This window comes from Plectropomus leopardus, chromosome 5 (genome assembly GCF_026936395.1).
Source record: "Plectropomus leopardus strain MGB_pleo_1.0 chromosome 5, ASM2693639v1, whole genome shotgun sequence".
In the NCBI taxonomy this organism is placed as follows: domain Eukaryota; kingdom Metazoa; phylum Chordata; class Actinopteri; order Perciformes; family Serranidae; genus Plectropomus; species Plectropomus leopardus.
Window position 1 is genome coordinate 26415903 of NC_142180.1, and position 21685 is coordinate 26437587.

At 39.1% G+C, this 21685-nt stretch overlaps 2 protein-coding genes across 2 annotated transcripts in view; one reads left to right on the top strand and one right to left on the bottom strand.

Annotated features, from left to right (window-relative positions):
* Positions 1-2905: 2905 nt before the first annotated feature.
* On the bottom strand, positions 2906-6406 carry dio1 (iodothyronine deiodinase 1). The gene is made up of 4 exons (XM_042483976.2): positions 5999-6406; positions 5765-5908; positions 4153-4352; positions 2906-3788 (listed from the first exon to the last, which is right to left on the bottom strand). Exons 1-4 carry the CDS (start codon positions 6381-6383, stop codon positions 3723-3725), a joined length of 795 nt encoding a protein of 264 aa, XP_042339910.1. The 5' UTR covers positions 6384-6406; the 3' UTR covers positions 2906-3722.
* Positions 6407-8701: 2295 nt separating this feature from the next.
* glis1b (GLIS family zinc finger 1b) overlaps positions 8702-21685 on the top strand; it is a 132003-nt gene continuing 119019 nt past the window's right edge. The window contains exons 1-3 of the mRNA XM_088077843.1: positions 8702-9223; positions 12371-12596; positions 12738-13070. Of these exons, the coding sequence (XP_087933969.1) occupies positions 12785-13070 (286 nt within the window). The 5' untranslated portion in view covers positions 8702-9223; positions 12371-12596; positions 12738-12784. The remainder of the gene's footprint in view (positions 9224-12370; positions 12597-12737; positions 13071-21685) is intronic.

The following is a 21685-nucleotide window of genomic DNA, read 5'->3' on the forward strand; positions in this document are numbered from 1 at the left end:
GTAGAAATACGCAAGTACCTCAAAATTGTACTTAAGTGCAGTACTTGAGTAAATGACTCAGTTTCTTTCCACCACTGACTGAATGTAATGAGGGTGGAACATTTACCGTAAACAATTTCCTTTAATGTGCCTATTTACTATAACTATGCATCTCCTTTATAGGACTTTCCTCACTGTACATTGACAGTAAGCCCCTTTAGGTGTAAATCAATCAATCAATCAATCAATCAATCAATCTATCTGCAGGCGTAGGAGGGATAACTTATAGACAATGCGGCACCTAAAAACACCAAAAATTCTTAGGCCTCTGTTTCTACACAAGGACATAAAGTGTGTAATATTGCCAGCATGAGAAAGCAAACTAAAGACTTAACTACAGTTTTGTTGTTTGGATGCATGAATTGCATCCACGGCATAAGACTGAGGTCCGGTTAAGTCAGGGACCTTCAAGGTACAGGACAGCCAGAGTGTTTTCTCGGTAAGGCGACTTTAATACTTCCTGACATCCATTTTATGTATGAAAGCTGGATTTACAATTTTCAAAATCTGAGCTGCTCAGCTTGCTGAAAGGGTTTTTCTATCTGCATTTATCTACGAACTCTCGCAAAAGTTTGTTTAATAAGAATATCTATCTCAAAGTACAAATTACTCAAATGAGAGCTGTAAAGAGATGAAAAACCTCACCACCATAAAGGAAAGACATATTACTGTATGAGAATTATTACCTCTACAATTTTACACCTGGGCAGCAGTCTTAGGCACAAGTGAGAGTGGTGAGTCACCCAACAACCCACTAACACCTAGCTGAGTGGGTTGCCGGGTTGCCAGGTTGTGTCTTTCTTTCCAGTCCAACTAAGCAAAATCTCATGGTGCGACTGTGTGGTTACAGAAGATCTGGAGCGGGATTAATTTAGAAGCTGTCAGTGTTTTGTGTAGTCAAGATCTATTCATCTCCACCTGCTGGACAGAGCTGTGGGATACAGCTGAAAGGTTGGGAGCTGCCAAGTAGATGAACCTTTAGTCTAGAGTTATAATCACAATATCTGTCTTCCTAGAGTCAAGACGAACACTTCATGCTCAAAATCTAATGTTTTTTATATAAAAAAAAGGCCTTTGTGCAACCTTTGTCATCTTTAAACCCCTTAAAAAAGCTTTCTTTTGCTATGCAAGGTCCCTCATTTTTCTGAGATGATGCATCTGTTGCCTTCATAGAATTTGGTTGGTCGAGATAATATCTCAATCAAGATTTTTGCATCAAAGGAAGTTAATATGTTTTTTGAAGGCTAACTGATTTTGAAGATGATACAAACTCAGCCAGATGGGTCACTGCAAAGTCTGGCAGCTAAAGAGAAGAACATTCTCATGTTTTTCACGGCTGTTGCTTTCCTGTTGGAGTAAAAATGGCTTCACATTGCCCTCTGGTGGGCTTTACAGGACCTCCTGTTTTACAGAGACCTCTGGCCTAGACACAATGTTTCCACTCCTTAAAAACAACCAAACGCACAGTACAAGCTGGCTTTTACGTAAAGATTGGGACGTGAATCTTTGCTAAAGTTTGTGGCCGGGCTGATCTGACAGCGTTCTGGTTCCTGTCTAACAATAGGAAGCGAGGCTGAGCGGCTGCTGGCTGTTCTCCACAGGATGTGGCCTGGCTGGGCAGAAGCCAAACCTGTTCTCCAACTTTAGAGCCACACAGCTAAGGTTATGAAAGCTGGAACAACACAAAACAGCTTTGTTTGCTACCATATTCTCGTAGTAGGCTTGTAACCTGAAGCAATGATCCTATTGCGTATTTGCTTTGGGTTTTTAGGTTCCTTTCGTGCTTTGTATATTCATATTACTTCCCTTTTTTTCAGCAGGGTTTACTGGGTTCACTTTAACACTCATCAGTAAAGTCATGGCCAACACTGATGCTGCTGTTTTTTTTTAAATATATTACAGGAGAACAAAATGTACCCAAAAATATGAACGAGTTATTAGTTTAGTGTCATGTGGAAAAGAAGAGGCAACAGCTATAAAAAAGCCAATTTAAGTAATTATGAAAATATTGTTAAATATTGGGAGTCTAATTATTCTTGTCTTGAGGGAAATTAATTAATTTGATTTTTTTTTTTTTAATTTTCCATTATCAGAATAGTTGCTCTTCCACTAATTACATAGACGTCAATAAAATTTAGACCGTAAAATACCATGACGCTCATGTTTGACTATTTTTTAGTATTATATAACGCTATAGACAAATTAAAACAAGAGGGGTCCATAGTTGTGTAGTAAGACTGACATTTTATATAGTTCCAGACGCACTGGAAGCCAAAGTCAATGGATGTGCAAAGATTAGACAGTTAGGTATTAACTCGCATCAGGGTCTGAATGCCACACACCGCGTCTCATGTGTATGTGTGTGCGCCGGATTTGTTGAACTTGGCATGGCCCACATACATACAGTACAGTACGTTTACCATTTATCACTTCCAGACTAGACAGCAAACAACAGACAGATTGTCATGTGGTGTCACACTGCTGTGTGCGTCAACATTAAAGCCCCACAGCCATTTTCTCCACCGAAACATGATGTAGAAAGGAAAACCTCTGGAGCTTTGCAGACAATCTTATTTTGTCTGAATGGGTCGCGGGGAGGAAGAGGATGAGTCACAGTGAGAAGCGACATGTATTGCAAACAATGGCTTACTCACGGTTCTGATGCTTTTCATTTGAGTAATTCACCACGAGGGCAATAACTTGGATCTTCATGTTCTTTTGAGTAAAAACACTAACTTTTTCACATCCATTCAGCTGTACTGGCTTGCAGAAGAAGACGAAACTATCAAATGAGCGTTTGGTAACCAGTGTCATGACAAAACAAACAAAAATGATGAATGACCTTTGACAGACTTTCAGTCATAACTTGATGCCGCAGCTTTACCAGGTTATTCTTTATTAATGCAAAAGAAACAATTTCTATTATGACATAAGAACATTCAAAGGAAATGCAGACTCTGTAAGAAGATGATTTCATCATAAATGCTCCTGAATGATTCAGAGAAGGCTAACTTTCAGGGAATCCTTCATCAGAGTACAGTTACCAGAGGTTTGGTTTACACTGTAATCATCATATAAAAAGCAGCCTGCGGTGAAATCACCCTGGAGCATTTATAGTGTAGTTAATACACTTTACAATGCTGACTAAATAACTGAACCTGCAAAAGAAGTGGAAAACAAGTGCGTTCATTGACTTAAAGTCTTCTGGAATTAAGACAACATATTAGGTGACATCTCCTGTATGTGATGTGATACCTCAAACACAAACTCGTGACTGGGCTTTCTCTCCGGGTCTCACTTTTTCTGGCTACAGAGGCCAAACGGTTTAATCTGCAGCCGCCATTAAGAAACACCGAGAGGCGAGCTCAGAGATTGACAGTTTTCAGTGTTTTCGGAGCACAGGAGAGCCTTGAAGCAATATTAGTGCAAGTTTGGAGGGCTTATAATATTTCTACTTATGCAATGGTTGATGTAAGGGATGCCAGAGAGCAGCTACAGAACTACATGAAGATGAACTGAGTCTTGATTAAAACAAAAAAAAAAAACTAGGATGGTATTGTGTTATATCAGTATTACATGTTTGTTACGGTGTTGACACCCCCACCCCCTGCTGCAAAACAGAGCCCTCCTCCACATAACGACCAAGTCACATGGCAAAAATATGACTTGGAAAAACAACCTTCTTATTTCATCTTCTCCAGAAAAGAACGCACCTCCATCGGATCGTAAGACCAAGGCCCAACGCCCCCCTTTAGAAAACACAAAGCGAGGAATGTTAATGACCGTAACTAAATAATGTTTTCATTTAGAATCAGAAAGAACTTAAGACATCAGAGACGTGTCTGCGCCATGTAATACGTGTAATTCTCCACTGCTGGCATGACAAACATGAGCCTGGCGCCGTGCCAAGAATTCAAGTGTTTTGTCTGTTTCTTTCATTGCCCCTCCTCATGCGATGGCGTGATTGCAGATAGCGTTGGGACCTTTACACCCACACCGCTGGTATTACTTTCTATCACGCGACTGCACGAAAGGAGCATTGAGTGCAAAGTGTGAGAAATTTCCATCACATAAATAAAAGCACATGAATATGTCTGGGTGCACAGATCTCACCTTGTAGACAACTTTCCCAGCCTGAAGCACGTAGAGCCTCTCAGGCAGAGCGCCATACTTTATGGTAGAGACATCATTCATTTCGTCCACAACAACCGGACACAGGGGCTCCTTTTGAAGCAAGATCTGTGCTGCAGACAGCCTGTCCTCCAGGTTCTGGTGCTGGTTGATATCAATGTTGTTGGTAAAGGCCCAGCCATCTGACACAGAGATAAAGATTGTGACTTCACTGGAGTGACACTGAACGCAGCAGAACATCAAAGTTATGGAACACGTAATAAATTCGGATTTATGGACGTTGCATAAGTGAATTACAGCCTCAAACAAAAATAAACGATTTATCGAGGTGACTGTATCCCAGATTTTGGTTACTGCCTGACCACTAAGCTACATCTCAGACTTTTGCGTAATGAGTATTTTGTTTTTTTGGTAAATTTTAAGACTCAATATTCGCTTTTGTATTAATTCATCATTGTATTAGCATGCAATTATTAAAAACCCTAAAGTGCTGCGTTTAAAATCCCTCCAGTGTAAGGAGTTTTTAATCAAGATGTATTTTGGTTAAGGCCATTGACAAATATTGATTATTCTGTGTATTTGAGGGTCATGAGAGTGCTTTCGAGGAACACATCCATTCTAAAAACCTAACCCGTAAACACCTGGATTGACATCAGTTTTCTTGTGCTGCATTCAGACACCCTTCCTGAACATTCAAACCTCTGAAACCTGAGAAAACTGATTTGATGTCGTCAAAAAAGATGAGGAAAAAAAACATAAGGAGCAACTTGGCAACAAATTTCCTGTGAACTTCAAAACAATAGTCAAAGGTGACATTGAAATGATCAAAAAAAAAATTAGCTCAAGAGCTTATTAGATAACATAAAAAATGGAAGGAATGTACAGAAAATTATATAATCCTCTTTATTATATATTTAAATCATTTTACCAGGGTCCCTACATCCTAAGGAGAGTGGGATTTAAGACTTTTAACACTCTGGATGAAATTTAAGTCCAATATTTAAAACTACAAAATTTAAAAAGAAAAAGAAAAGCACCATCAACTAGTTAGGGTAAAGGGAAAATTTGTTATGTATTTATTGACACGTGAAGCATTCAGTTAATTATTATTTTTTATCTAATTACAATGTAAAGTGGAAAAAAAGATTAATAAAATCCCACATCCTAAGTATTTTAAAACTTTTGAAAAATTAATTTAAGACATTTTATTACCAATTAAAGCCTTTAAAGTTTTTTAAGGATCCGTGGAAACCCCCCTGGTTACAGAAAGAATTTAAAAATGTATATTAAGATTTTTCAACATTTTCTTGTTTTTATTTTTTGTTTCTGTTTATTTTCAGGTAATTGTATTTATTAATTTCTTACTTTTTTTTTTTTAGACCATCTATTGTTAGGCTATCCATTGTCCTTTCCCCATGTTTTAAAAAGAACAATTTTCTCAGATATCAAAGGGTTAAGAGATTATTCTCGTCTGTTCTCAAATTTGATTGCTTTCTTGCTTTTCCTCATCCCTATAAATCGTGCAAGTACACGTTCTCCTCCATCAGCTCATTAAATGCTCGTAAAAACATCACATGGCACTACTTTCTCTCACCTGTTGAATGTGCCTCTGCGATGTAGATCACCAGAAAGTCAGCTACATCGCTGAAGTCCTTGACGAGTTGCTTGAACTCCTCAAGTTTGTACATAAACGGGGGTCAGGTGCAACTTCCGAAACTCAGCACCAGCGGTCTGTTGTCTGCAGAGAAAACACACAGCGAAATTAAGATGCGGGGTGACAGAGATATACACCCAGATCATAACTAAAGCTTGAATCTCAAAAACCCACCTTTCAAGTACTTGCAGATACTTGTTTTCTTCCCCTCCATGGTGACTACAGGTGTGTCCGGAGCTTCTCCCCCCACAAACGCCTCTTGTCCGAGAGACAACCACATGTGGTGAGAGGCGACTTTTATGAAATTCATAGATCCAAACGTGAGACCCCAATCTTCATATTTAAAGTTGGGGTTCTGAGTCATGGTGCTCTTTTCACCCATTTTGAGGACTAGCTTCTTGGTGAGACTTGGTGAAATAAAATGCATAACCCAGATCATGAGGGTGATTCCTATCATGTAGCAAAACAAGCATGCTGACGACAAATAGACCATCAATCTGTGGAGAGACATGCTCGCTCCTTGCTGGCGGACTCCCGTTTTCACGGCGCCTGCTGCCATCTGATTGTTAAAACATGTCGGTTACCGCCCACTCCCTCACGTTTGATAACAGCTGCCTTCAAGGCCTCTGTGAGGGCTCGTACTTTCTAGAGCACACGGAGCGAAGACTAGTTTGGTGGAAAACGAAACACGAATTAAGTTATCCGCACATTAATGTTAAAGTTTGCATTTTGCAAAACCTCCCGGCATTGTTGGCAACGATGGTAATTCAGTGTCTGTCTTTAGGACGTTTTGTCCGAGGAAGTGGGAGTGGCCATGCCATATACTGCAGAGACACGGGAGTCCTGTGGCATAGGAAACAAGTTGGCATTAAATTTACAGAAAAACAGACTAGTCAAGCTGTTGGGAGGAGTTTGCTTTCTTTTCTTGGTCAGGTTTAGGAAAAAGATCATGGTTTGGATTTAAATTAATATATTTCTGTCAGAAAGGGTTTTCTGACACTATAATTATTTAAATAAAAAAACGCCTAATAATAAAAAAAAGATTTCATAATCTGTCACTCATACTTGTTCTTGAATTATTATATTTAGTAACATTTCAACACTGTTAACATAAATAGGTACATTTAACTATTTTTCCGTCTTGATACATTTTTTTTAAAATTAATAATAATAATAATAATGATTAAACTTTAGAGTTAGCCTAATAATAAAAAAGCCCCAGATCTAATAATCTGTCACTCATACTTTTTCTTGGATGATTATATTTAGTTACATCCCACCACTGTTAACATATATACATTTAACTATTTTTCCATTGTTTTAAAGTTTTAATAATAATAATAATAATAATAATAATAATAATAATAATAATAATAATAATAATAATAATGATAATAATAATAGATGAAATTTATGTAGCACTCTACAAGGGACACAGTTAAAATTGCTTCACAATAAAAATGCAACACAAAAGCAAAAAGACAACAAGATTAGCTAATTAAAAGACAGTTGATGATGAACAAAATATAAAATAATATATAATAATTACAATAACTGCCTTAATCAAAAGCCAGACCAAAAAAAAAAGGTTTTCAGCTGCCGTTTACAAATGTTCACTGAGCTTGTCTTAAACTTTTTGGAAGGGTATTCCACAATTTTGCAGCCTAGTTAACAGAAGCTCCACTCCTTATTTTCTTGTGCATATAGCCTCGTTGTGTGTATTTAAAAACCCAGCAGCAGGTCTGAGAGCTCATGAGGGATTACAGAACATCAGAGAGTCTGCAAAGTATTTTGTGGTCAGTACGAATTACTAACAACTACCAATATTATTCATCACAAATTGTAACTAATCTGGAAAGGAAAAAAATTAAAACATGAAAATAAATAAATAAATCTAAATGAAAAAAATAATGCATTATGTGCCAGAAAATTTTGAAATACACAAATAGAGACTGTTAAAAAAAAACAACAACCCAAATACAAAAACAGGGAAGGATCCCCCAGAAACTATGGCTCCAATGTCTTTAAATTGTACAAACGCCCCTGGCATATGACAATACAAGAGTCTGGTAGTGTTTCTGAATAAAACCTGGGGGAAAAGTCATATTTTTGTGAACACACAAATGTTTGACATTAAATAGCCAAATTTAAAATATACCAAAAAAGTTATATATGGCAAAATATGAATTTATTGGTGAATTTTCCTTCTTGTTACATTTCATACCTGTCTCCTGACTTTCTGCCACACATCTCTCATGTGAAGCAAGTCTGCTGCCGGGGGGGGGGGTCAAAGGGCACAGATGACCCTGGGCCCAAGGCCCTGGGGAGCCCATGCAATGGTTTATAATCCACTGATGGTGCTGGAGTGGATGTGATGAGGGGGCCCGATTTGGAAAAATTTGTCCTCCTGTCAGTAATTTCTAATTGTGGGCCTGTGTGGAGCAATTTGTATTTTCACGGCCAATATTAAACAATGGCAGCAATCCAGGTCTACCCATGAGGTTACCATGGTTGCCACTTCGCCCATGCGATGTGAATGTGCGTTGGTACCAGGAGCAAAGGTTTTTATTAGTCTTTTTGCTCACATTTAATTGAAGTGAATGTGAAACAGGTGTTTATTTCGCTCATGTGACCATGCCCTGTGTCTTTCTTTTTTTTTTATGACCAAAAGATTTTAATTGTTTTCATGTTTATAGAACAAAGTGGCAGAAAACAGCACATAAACATATTTATCAACAGTAAAACTAAACAAAAACAAACAAACAAAAAACCCCAAACAACCAAAAGATGAACAGTCCACAGAAATGAGCAAAAACAGCGAAAATGATAGATAATACGCAAAATATATGTAAAATAAATTATAATAATATGAATACACAATTACACTGTACTGGAGAGCTGAGTTGTCTACTATTTTTAAATACCAATACTGGTCTGCAGGCGCTGCCTGCACAGTTTAAACCTATTTTTATTAACAAAGTGGATTTTTTGAGCAGGTAACACACAATACAGGAACATTTCCCATGAGTCAGTTTTTGGTGTCTGTCACTCTGTTGACTGCGGAAAGAGCCCTAGTTTACCAGCCAAAACACTAGCTAATGGTCGTAAATCAAGGCGACAAGAGATTTATATTATCGGGAGGCAGAGAGACTAGAAAACAAGCTGATAACAGACACTTTTGTTATCTTAGCTATGAGACTTCACCCGATATAATTTACACAGACGCGAGCTGAGTGTTAGGGAGTCAGCATTAGCATATGGCGCTAGCTATCTAGCTAGCGTGGCTAGTTAGCATATTAGCTGAACAGCTACGTCGCTTCTTAATATAAATACACATTAAATAGACACAGAGTGACATGGGTCTCCGACTTCAGTCCACTTTCTCGCCACATGCTAAAAGTAAGTGTAATTAAAATGTTATGGTTTTGTCTTTACCATCATCCGACTATTTGGGTAGCTAGCTAACGTTACGTGAAATGTTTGGTCCCACAAATATGATGCGTGTGTGTCCAGTGACTGTGAATATGTAAAGCAAATGTTGTAATATTTTTTTGGTCTGGCACACCTGCTCCACCTGCTGTTCATCCCCAGCCATGTATTTTTTCCTCAGACAACAATAACTTGTTTTATAAGTTTGTTTTTGGTTGATTTTTGCGTACTTCATGTTCGCGTATTGATTTTGTTTGCTTGTTTGTTTACTCTTCTTGACGAGGTGAGATTCCTCAGACGCCAGAGGTTTCTCAGGTTTCTGTCAACATTGTTTATTTTTTTAATTAAATCTAATATCTTACAAAATAACAGTAACCAGCTGGCCATCAGTGAGAGTCAGTCAGTTCCCAACAGTGTGTGTGTGTGTGTGTGTGTGTGTGTGTGTGTGTGTGTGTGTGTGTGTGTGTGTGTGTGTGTGTTTATGTATTAGAAGTTAATCTGTAATGGACACAGACTATAACAGTTTTTAAGTGATCTAAATGATTGATTTCTCTAACTAATCCATCTCATTACTACTTTTCCTTGCTATAGCAGATAATTGCCCCAGGCCACATTTGGGTTATAACATGATGTATATTTAAATGTGCGCACTGTGCTTTATCAAGATTTTTTACATTCAGAGCACAGCGAGGAGTTAGATGAATCAATAGAGGTCCAAGACTCATTTGTCCTGATAATTTGCCCTTAATTGTCCAAGTTACTTTTTGCCATAAATATGGTAATTGGAGGGAAAGAAACTCATCCCAACAATTCTTTCACTTTTTGGCTTTAATGTGGAGTCTTTTAGGCTTTTGGAAAAGTTTATATTCTGTACTTAAACTACAGCCATATATTTGGCAGTCACAATGTTATCTATTTTCCACACAGATACAAAAACAGTTTACCCCTTTGAAACATGGACCGACATAAATGTTCTTGTGCTGTGCTCAGATGCCCTTCTAAGGTATTTAGAGCTCTAAGTGAATGGGTTTGATTTCTTTCGAAAACATGGTGGAAAGGCAATGAGCAACTTGACACGCTATGTCCTGCAAATTGCAGGAAATAAGTAGATAAAGAACATTATTTTTAAAAAGCTAGGGAAAATGTTAAACCTATATTAGTAATAATAATAATTATATATATTTAAAAATTATGTTACAGAATATTTATTGTTAAGCACATTTAAAGGTCATTTCCTTGTTTGTTTGTTTTTTCACTTTCCCCTTTTGATAATTTTCAAGTAATTTTCTTGTACTCTTTTTTCTTTTCTTTTCTTTTTTGCCAATTCTTGGGTAATTTCTTCTTATAAATTTCTCAACCCCTTCTTCCTTTTTTTTTTGCAAGAAACCAAGCCAATTTGTTCAGGTTTCAAAGGGTTAACAGTGGTCTATTGCTTGTATTCCATGCAGGTATTTTACTTGATCTGGCTTTGTCTCTTCACCATCACTTTTTCTTGACTGGCTGTTTCTTATAAACTCAGATTAACCAACCAGATCGTAAGATGCAAGAGTGCTAAAGTAGTGATGATTCCCAAGTTTAGATTTAACAAAACTCAGATTTTGGCATTTTGTGTAAAAAAAAAATGTGGTCAGAAGTATCTTACTGTGTTATAAGGACAAGTAAAATGAATGAGATATGATGCACATGGTTCATAAACGTATACAATGATAATTAAACAGCATAACAAAGTTACAGTGAAGGAACGGATTCTTGCTTGAAATGCCTAAAATAACACATAATATATGCACTGCCTCAACCAGGACTGAGTGCTCCATTTATCCTGTCAAAGGGCACATCTCAGCAACTCTCCATGCTCTTCCACATGTGTCCATATTTCCAACAGCACGCAAAGGCAGCATCAGATCCATGTTATTCCCGTTCATGCATGTATTCATGTTCCCGTCCTGCATTTCCGCGTTTTTACAGCCGAGCCTTTCATTGTATTGAAAGAACACACCCCGCCACATATATTACATAACATGTCTACATTTTCAATCGACAGTTTGTTCCTCCCGCCATGTGTCTGCATAATAATCATAACAATAACAACCATGTATGTTGTTACTGACAGTGTCAACTCTGACCCGAGTCAGGATTTTCCTCCCACGGTGAAGCCACTCGGTGGCGCTGTAGAATAACATTTCCCACACAAATACGCTGCTGTTTGAGCTGAACTGCAGCAGCACTTAATACTGGGTTTATCATGGGACAAAGCAATTTAACGCGCAATTATCAATGCAGTTGCGAGTTGGTAGATAGTTATATTTGCTTTAATTTTATTTATTTCCAGCAAATACATCATAAGTAAAAGTTAAGTTAAAATTAAATCCATAATTCCGGAGATTTTGGGCGCTTTTCTCATTATTTTCCTGCAGTTAGTCACACGTAGTGAACCATGATCCAAAGAATAACTCAAGGAATTATGCATGTTGAAATAATGTTGGCAGTTTAAGTAAAACAGCAGCAAATGTTGAACAAATTCCCCTCAGTGTGTGATTTCTGAATTAAATTCTTCACACGTATTTATTCATGTTTTCGAGGAGGAATGTTTGGAAATATATCAGATCTTTAACCTAAAATATGTCAAAATTCTCCTGCTGTTATGCGATCAGAGTTGTCCTGTGAGTCTCAGTAGATCTCAGGGGGATGGAAAACAAATATGTTACAACATACAATAATGAAAGCTGCAGTCTTACCGAGCCCTGAGCGCACTGGTTACGTTAAAAAAAAAACGCAGCAGCCTATAATTTCATAAAAGTCCAAAAAGAACTGTATATATAGGCACAAAGTCTGAATTGGAGTAATGTTGGATTAATTGCCACTGTGGTTGTATTCAGTCTCTTGATCATGCATGTTTTGAGCCATGGCTGATACGATTTGATCAGTGTGATAACGCACGCACTGCACCGAAACTTGGATAACACCAATGCTGAACGACCTGTTTCACTTTTTCTTTACATGCAGTTTTGCAGAGTGGGTATGCCGCGTGCCAAGCAGCCTATTATCACACGCGCATGCAGCAGTTTTCAAACTTCACATCCAAGTTCAGAAACTGATTCAGATCTTATCCTCCCACAGAAACACGGACGCAGCCTTCATTGGTGCTCCTGAATCCTGCAGAGCGGTGGGAGCGATCGGGTGCCAATCAGAGAGCGAGAGAGGGAGACGCATGGGATGCTGATGACTGCTCCTCACTGAGAGGATGCTATCGATCAGGCTCGCTGATGCTCTTCCCTCCAGTTTAATAAACATGCTGATGTGCGCAATTAGAACTTATCTCCTCCTCATTGGCTTATTCAATAAGGTAGGTGTCACCAGATCCCTGGAGTTTAATCGTTTTGTCCATTGTTTTTTAACCCTTTTTGTTTAAATGAATGCGTGTTTGTACGGGGGGGAGACGGTTGATGCAGTTTATTGTGATTTAGTTATTGTTCCTACCGCGCAGGTAATGTGAGCAGCGGCCGCACACCGCATGGGAAAGCCGAGTCATCAATGCAGAACCCCTCAGCGCTGTTCGGGATGGTGAGCCACTGTCAGACCCCAACTTTCACAGACTTCACCGGCTTGTCGCTCTCCGTATACGGCAGCAAGACAGCGGACATCTGCACACGGCGTGCCGGGGGGAGCGCTGGTTTTGGATCTCAGATTTGCCGGAGCTCCCATGACTCCCCGACTCATACGAACTGCGCCAGCCCGAAGAGACTCAGCGCGCCCGAGGAAAAAGCGCATCTGTCAGCCAAAGCTCCGCGCTCATGCCTCTCTCTCCCACCCGTGCAAGGTAGGTCCAAATGTGAGCACGCGCACACTCTTCTTTAACTGATGCTGTCGAGGTGTTTTGGAGGTTTTAAACTTGATTGATTTATAAACTTGTTGGATAAATAAGCATTTGATGTTATAATGATTATTGCTCCCACTAAAACAAACTTTGAGGGTAAGAAAAACAAATTCAAACAGCAGGAGTGTCAATCTTGCCAGTTTCACCAATTAGCAGTTTTGAGGTTATTTAAGATAAAAGCCATCATCCAAAATAATGTTGCTTCCATATGTCTCATCCAGAGCATCCTTTGAAGCAGCTGTACTGTGTATTTGTGTTGAGAGCCCTGTTTGCAGTTGTGGATTAGGGCTGTTAATTAAACCCAGAGCTCACTTGGATCCTCAGCCAATTCATAAATAACACCAGAATCAAAGTCTCTGTTGCACACGAAGGCCATGTGAAGTGATGTACAGTATGTGGAGTAACTGCCAGGCAAGTGTGCATTTCCTTTGGATGTTAACAAGGCATGGCAGCGTTTAGTTTAGAGAGGATTGGTGCGATGTTGGCTCATTTAATTCAATATGGGAAAGCATGTCAACTTGACATTTTGACAGCTTAAGCAACAATTATAAGAATGATTAGGTTTATATGAATTTTTCTGTTTTTCTTTTCTTTCTGAAATTTGGAACAATATTACATTTAAAGGTAATTAACTCTATATGCTGAAATTGCTCACTTGAATTAGTCCCTGCCAGAAAAAATAAATTAAAAAAAGGAGAATAAACTTCGTCATCGGCTCCTCAGTGAAAGCGAAAACTTTGAAAACAATTACATAGATGAAATGAGCACTGTCATATAGATAGCATCCAGAGTGGAAACTGGGCTTCGAGTCTCTGTGGAAGCCTGCTCCATCCTGTTTAGACAGAGTGTTGTTGTGAGAGGGCGGAGGTAATTACAGCCCCATCCTAAATTATGATTAGACGGAACAGACTTTTATATTAGCAATCATCCTTGCAGCAAGAAGAGGATCAACGGATTTGATTATTGTTTCTTCTTGCTAAACACAAACCATATGTCTGCCGAATGTGTCTCAGCATTTATGAGTTCTCTTGGAGCACAGTTGTGCCCTCAGCCCTCCATCCCCAGCATCCCGAACCAGAATGAATCGTCTCATTGTCTTTGCAACGCTTTTGAACTCGCTTCCCGTAAATTGTGGGAATGCAAGATGTGTTATGCGTTTGTGGATTATGTTGGGCAGATTAACATTGAGGCAGACACATAGTATCTGTTTGTTTGGTTCTGACTCCGTGACGCGGTTGAGTGATATTTTAATAGTTTCAATATCTTGTGGGTTTATGAATTAAAATAGTTCTAAGCCTCCTTTCGGAGTGCAAAAACATCTATCTCCATCTATGCACATACTGATTTAACTACACACCAAGACATTACACATTCATGATCAGGCAGTTATACATTGTCACATTATATTTTATTGTAATATTTCAGTTATATTCAGTTCAGCTTGCACTCCTAGTGTTGCTCTCTCTTTCCTATATGAATATGCACTGTTTTCCAGACGTTTTGTGTTGTTTTATAGTCTCTTATGGTGAGCATGGAGTATGAAAGTGATCTCAGTACTCATCAGTCTTTTGTATCATGCCTCATTTGAGGCTGATCGTATTACATACTCCCTTTCGGGGACAGAGCTGGAGTTTAAACTGCATTCTCAACCATTGCTTTAGATTTATACTGAAAGGAATCTTTGAACAAACACAGACTGTAATATTTATCCTGATGGAAGTGAGACACTGGAGGAAGAACTTACCTCAGACGGGAGATTTTTGACCTTTAACCGTGCACGCCGTGATTTCAAAATATGAAAGATTAGTCAGTGATAAAAGTGATAAAATGTTCTGAACTGCTGATGTTTCATCAAATGTCAATGTAGGGTATTTTTTTGGGAGGGAAGCTTAGTGTACCACGATGTATACAAAGACATTTACATTCAGTGATGCTCTGTTGATTTTGTAATTACTCCTATAATTGCAGATCTTTGCTGTATGTAAATGTTTTATGTCTGTTGTGTGCATCCATGTGTGTTTACAATTGTATAATTAAGTGATTGAGAAAGCGTGAATAGAGCTAAGTGCCTTTGCTTCAGTAGACTCTGGATACAGGCTTCAATTTTTTACGGGCCAGGTATCCTGAATGAAAAAATAACTTGCATTTCATCGAAATCCTTTGCTGTTTCTCTGCACCCTCGCTGTTGTCGTGTCTTAACATTTTAAGAAATGTTCCCAGCATAAATCTGAGGACAATAATTCTGTATTTTTCTTTAACTTAAGTCGGGTGACCTGTGTCACACCTGGTGCGTAGGTTTGGAAACCATGTGTATTGCTCTTTGTGAGTGGAACAGCGGCTGATCATCCTTACACTGCGAGTCCACTGTGCTATAAATATTAGTGCCCACCAGCAAAGAAAATATTTAGCTTGCAAAGAAAAACACTTGACCCCTCTTGAAAAAGAATATCAGGTTTGAATGAAGTGTGTACTCTAGCATCATTTGATACCTTACTAAAGTTTCTCCTGGCCGGGACGAAACTGCCTCGGCTGTGAGCTTATTTGAGGGAAATGTTTGAGTTAGAGGAGTGTGCCCGAGTCCCAAACTGCCTCTCTCAGATAAATGCAGAGGTCTGTCTGTTGATTCAGCCTGTAAAGAGATGAGTAATGGGATTTTGGATTTAATCATTGTCGGAACTTTTTACATGGCTATGGCTATTTCTTGATGTCTTTTGCCAACACACATCATGTTTTCTATAAAATGCACATACAATATTTATATATGCACACCTGTATGCAAGTGCACAAACCCACCAACATACCTTGCTAATACATACGTACGGACACTGTGCCAGCAAATGCTGAACACATACTCTAAGCACACATGCCACACATTGACATACTTATACACACATATACACACCCTCTCTCTCACACACACACACACACACACACACACACACACACACACACACTTTTTTCATGGTGAAGTGGCATTGGCACCAATGTTGAATTTCCTCAAAATGACTTAGTTTCCTGTGTTTTCCCCTGCAGCATTTGTAGACGTCAGACTGTGGGGCGATAATCTGACTGTTATGAGAAACAACCGACCATTACAGCCCCGCTTTGAGCCTCTCCTGTGTCAAACGCTTAATGACAGCTTAGCAGTAGCTCGTGAATAGTTTTGGTTGTGCGTGCGCACAGAGAAACACGTTAAGTGCTTTTGGTGAAGTCACGCATTCTGATCAAACTTCGTGGTTTATTTATTATTATCATTCTGGAAAGAGGAGTGGAGAATTGGCATAAATTTTCTCTGTAGCCTCTCTGTGGGCTGGATTTCATCATTACTTTAAAAGCGAGAAATATCTCTTCATAGAAATTCTGATATCGAAGAATAATTGATAATATAAATGTTCCAAAAATATCATCAAAGTACTCAAAATTATGTCGCTCAGCCTAACTGACAAAGAGCTGGTGTTCATATTAAAAATATCCAGAAGTTCCAGTTGCTTCTTTGGGTAGTTGTCTGGAGACTTTCATCTGAGTAAATCTTCAGATTTTTGTCACATAAAATGTTTATACAGCTATAATTCTGGGAAAATGTTTGCTTCAGCTGTGTCGAGCGGTTTCGAATTTCTTAAATTACTGCAAATGTCAGGCTGATAATTGCTGAAAGTTTGGCTTTGATGTATGCACAGATCATATTATTTATTCGTCCTGGTTCTCAGTATTTTCTTTTGGTTTTGACTTGCGGGCCAGTTGTCACTTGTTGTACCCAATTTGCTGAATCAGGGGTTTAACAGTAGTCTTGAAAGATTCAAGAGTTTAAGTGGTGGTTTAATAGAAGTAGTGCTTTGCTAACTTGTTCCTTAATGCTGAAAAGACCAAAGAGACTAAAGCCTAAGTCTTGAGAAAATGTCACAAATGGATTCATAAACGGGGAAAATTATTCAGCACTTGATGCAGTGCAAATATTTAGATGTGAGTTCTGGCCATAGTTATATTAGTCACACCTTGTTTTATTTTTAGTAACTTAAATCGATCCTTGTTTGACTTTAATTTTGTAGATTAAGGCTCTGTGGAGTAAATAAGAGCATTATAATGATGTTGTTCCACGGGGAAACAACTAAATCCATAACTCACTATAGCGTCATAATCTGATTTGGCAATATATCTGTGAAATAAAAATTTAAAGTCCAGAATCTGATAAGACGGCCTGGGAAAACCAAAGGTCTTTTGCCTTCAACATTTTTACAGGAGATTTTTGAAACTGCAAAGCAAGCTAATTTGCCCAGTCCTAATCATGTCCTTCACAAAGAATATAACATTTTGCCATTCAAAAGAAGCTATAGGCCTACAACATAAATTTTATTTAGTACACACTAAAAAGATGGTTAATAATCTTTAAGATAAGATATAAGATAGAAATGAATTTTCTATGGGAAATTTCTATGCAGCATTTGCAATACAAATTTGGAAGAGTGCAACTACAAAGAATGTGATATACAAATTGACTAAAATGACACAGTAGAGTGTAAAATGTAAAACTAGACAACAGTAAGGTGTAAATAAGGTGCAATACTTACATTGCTAAAGTCAGGACGAGTATGGATGATACACACTAACACACCAATGATTTATACCAAAGTATTAAACTGGCTTAAAGTTGCACATTGAATTATTTTAGAAATACTGGTTTAAAATTTACAAGTATTGTGTTGTTTCTCTTTATATATTGTTGAAGCATAGACGTAACATGCATTAGGCTTTGTGTGTGTGTGTGTGCGCACGTACGTGTGTGTGCATGCATTTGTGAATAGAATACCAGCCATCGTGCCCAACGTATTTCTTTATTATTTTAAATTCTCTAGCAAAGCTGAGAAATCCAACAATGAAAGATATCCAAAATCACAGATACACAGGCATCTAAAAGTGTTGGTTGATATGAGAGTAGGCATCATTTAGATTTTTTGTATCGCATCATCATAAGTGTTGCCTTTTTCAGGTCTTTAAGGCTGCATTACAGTAAAGAAACGTCATTTTCTACACTTACCAGACTGTTTTAGGTGCCCTATTATTTCTCTTTAACCACTTATTATTATATCTACTTAAATGACTGTATATCAAAAATCTCAAGCACCACCAATATTGTCACACTTATTTTGACATTGAGGTATTTGATAAAAAGTATTTTTATATTTTATTTTCTCCATATAATTCAGCCCAAGTTTTTCTGCCACTCTCACATTTACACTTGTCCATAAAAGTTTTGATATTAACAATGTAATCCCTCCTCTCTAAAAGCAGACTCTCTTCCCTTGCTAAATTGGAGGAAATGCGTCAACATGAGCACCAACATTTGTATTTATTTAGTACAGTTGAAGTCTGACAGAGTAACCGCGATCTCAGCGTCACTGTCGGTCAATATGCCAAAGAAGTTGTAGCAGCGCACGAAGGTTATAGCTGTTCCTCCCAGATGTTGTGAAAGACTGGTCAACCCTCAGAGGAAACATTTTGCTGTCACTTCTGTTAAAAGAGATTTGACCTTTTATTGAACTTGTGGAACACTTAGTGTCATGGCCGAGGTTAACCGAGCAATTTTTTTTTTTACCAGATTGTGAAGAGATTATCGTTTTTTCTTGTCAGTTTGCATCCAATGATATTCTAGACTGAATGTTGCAACAGGAAACAAACAATCAGTCGCCCTCTCTTTCAGCTTTTGTGCCTCTAAATCATGTGGAGCTACATGCAGGCCTGTTTATGTATATCAAAGTAGTGATAGTAACATTCTTCCCACAAATTTTCTCACCAGTCATTACATTCCCATGAGCCAAAGAGAACGCCTCATCCCACGTCTTTTTGCGTCTTGCATGAGCTCAGCAGTGAGTTATGGGCAAATGCGAGGGTGCTGCCTGGGAAGGGTGTTGCAGGGTGTAATGTTTGCAGCATGTTCCATTGATTCATAAAGCCGAGGCCCGGTGATGATTCTGCAGCGGTATTCCCGTAAACCTCTGTCTGGCCGAGACACTGAGGAGGGAATGCTGGGTAATGGAATGAGAGCGCTTCCTGAGTCACAGCCACTAGAGAGGGAGAGTGAGAGAACACCCCTGGTCTGGCATCTGCTTGGCTGAATCACCTCAATCAAACTTGGCCGGGAACACGCATGACGTTTGTGGAAACGGGAGATAAGTGGCAGCGGAAGAGAAGAGTGTTGCATCAACTTGACTGAGGTCGGATTCAAAGAGAGGAGGTTGAGAGGTTGTTTCGGCTTGAGTGTCTCCTGATTAGTCCTCTGAGGCTGCAAAATGAACATGTGCGTGTATAGCCACAAACAAACAAACGCATAACTTTTAGCGCCACCACCTCTTCGCTCTCCTTCTCCATGTGTCGGTCAGGTCAGATGTTCTCATTCTTATGTGACCAGTGTGGTATGACTATTGCATCTCACTGCAACCAGAGGAATGCGGACTTTTTTTTCTGCCAACAAATCCAAGCAGTCAGTCACAGAGCAAAAATATGATCTGGTTTGAGTAAGTGTCGAAATATCACTGGAATACCAGAGGAAATGTGCTCCGGGCCTCAGTATAATCAAGAGAAAGCTGCAGAGTTGGCTCAGATGTGTCATCATAAAAATGTATTTTTAGTCTAAACCTTGCCTTGAGAAGTACTCACAAAGTTTCACACACTCCACTTTTGCTGATGAGGGGAATAAGATGCCAGGTCTTTGTGAATCGTTTCACCTTTTTAACTATTTGCGATCTAAGAGACTTCTGTCTGATTCTTTTCGCATGGACAGACATGCCACAGCTGACCACATGTCTATAGAGTCTGTATTACTCATGCATTTTCAGACAGCAGCGACTCCTCTCGCAGACCTCTCTGTGTATGACTTAGCACACGGGTGGGTTTTTGATTTACATCTCGGCTGTGCCACTTGCTGTTCTTGGCCCAACGTTGCTGTGCTTCATCAAAGAAAAATCCGCTCCACTCTGACTGTGGCAGTTAAGACGGCCGTCCGCCGCTGCGCTGCCTCTGCCAGAGCTGACTGGGCCCTCGCAGCTGTCAGCTGGAGAGAGAGAGAGAGAGAGAGAGGTAGCAGGAGAAAGATGTGGCCATTAGGATCAGGGCTTTACTGACCTTGCTAAACAAGCTGCAAGAACGCAGATTGTTTGTGTGGGGCAGTTTTGGACGTCTGACTCAATCATGAGGAGGCTCCCATTTAATCTTTTCCACCATGAGTACATCCCACTACTTTCTCAGCAGTTTATCCCATTTTGATCAAGATGTGAGCAACTATTACGTGTTGTGAATGTACTAAGTGTGCATCACAGCTTTGGAAACAGGTCATCATTTAAAAACTGCTACAGCAAACAGTTTATTCTTGTTTAAATGGTGTCTGAAATGGCCCTTTTTTTACGAGGCTGGTCATGTTGGAGATTAATCAGCCAGCCAATCAAACATTGGCTTCAACCGAGTGGTCAAAAACAAACGGGCAAACATGATGCGAGCCTAGGCTGTTTTAATGCCTTCATTAGAGCGGAGGAGAAAGCAGCCAAAAAGCTTGAGTTTTATCCTCCCTCTTGTTCTCTCTCCATCTCTGCCAGGAAGCTGCCACGGGGCAGTGCCCAGTCAGCTCACTGCACCATTGGCTGGCGCTGCCCCAGAGGACTATGAAAGACATTATAAAGTCTAATAGTGCAGTTTATATACTTTATTAGTGCTTGTTAATAGAAGCCCAGCATTCTGGAAGAATTACTTATTCTCTAGTCATGTGCAATGCAATCCAGCCCCTGCTCTGTATTAGCTCTGCTTACCAGCACTAATAAGTGCACAAAGGAACGACAGATAAAGGTTGCTTAAAGAAAAAGTACTCTGGCTTGCCGGTGAATGATGTGGGTCGACATCAATCACAAACCACGAGCGTGACAACTTGCTCGAGATGTGGACTCAGATATTCATATGTGCATTACTTCTTTGGCAGATACAGATCTGTACGCATTATTGTCCCAGATGGAGAGCCAAGTTTCATCACACAGAGTCAATATCTATTGAATTATTTTTTCTATGATATTTTTTATATTATATTTTTAAAGCACTGGCAAGCGAAACTTTGAGTCAAAATTTATTATAGCTCATGTACTGCTTGAAGTCGGGGCCCTCTGAGGTTCTGTCAGTGCAGAGAGTGATATCATCCCGTTCATCCAGTGTCAGCACACACAGGCGGCATTGTAGTGCAGGTGGACTGATGATTTGTCAAAATGTTTCTTTTTTAGTAGCAAATCTGGACAGCACAATGCTGCATGAAGGGAGGAAGCAGAAGATTTTGGGAAAGTGAGGCTGGTGCTCTGTTCAGGTTAACGTTTAGTAAGTCCAAGTTTCAGGGAGCTGGGAGCTTCGCCAGGCCGACTCTGGATGTTAATAAAGTTTAGAGGCTCTATGCCAGCGCTGTGATCTGTAATGCTCAGGGTTATTTTTACAGACTTTTTACAGACAATTATATTTGAAAGAGAAGGCTGTTTTTCAGTGGGCTAATACTAGAGCAAGGAGATAAAGTATGTGATAAGAAGATGCAATTTCCC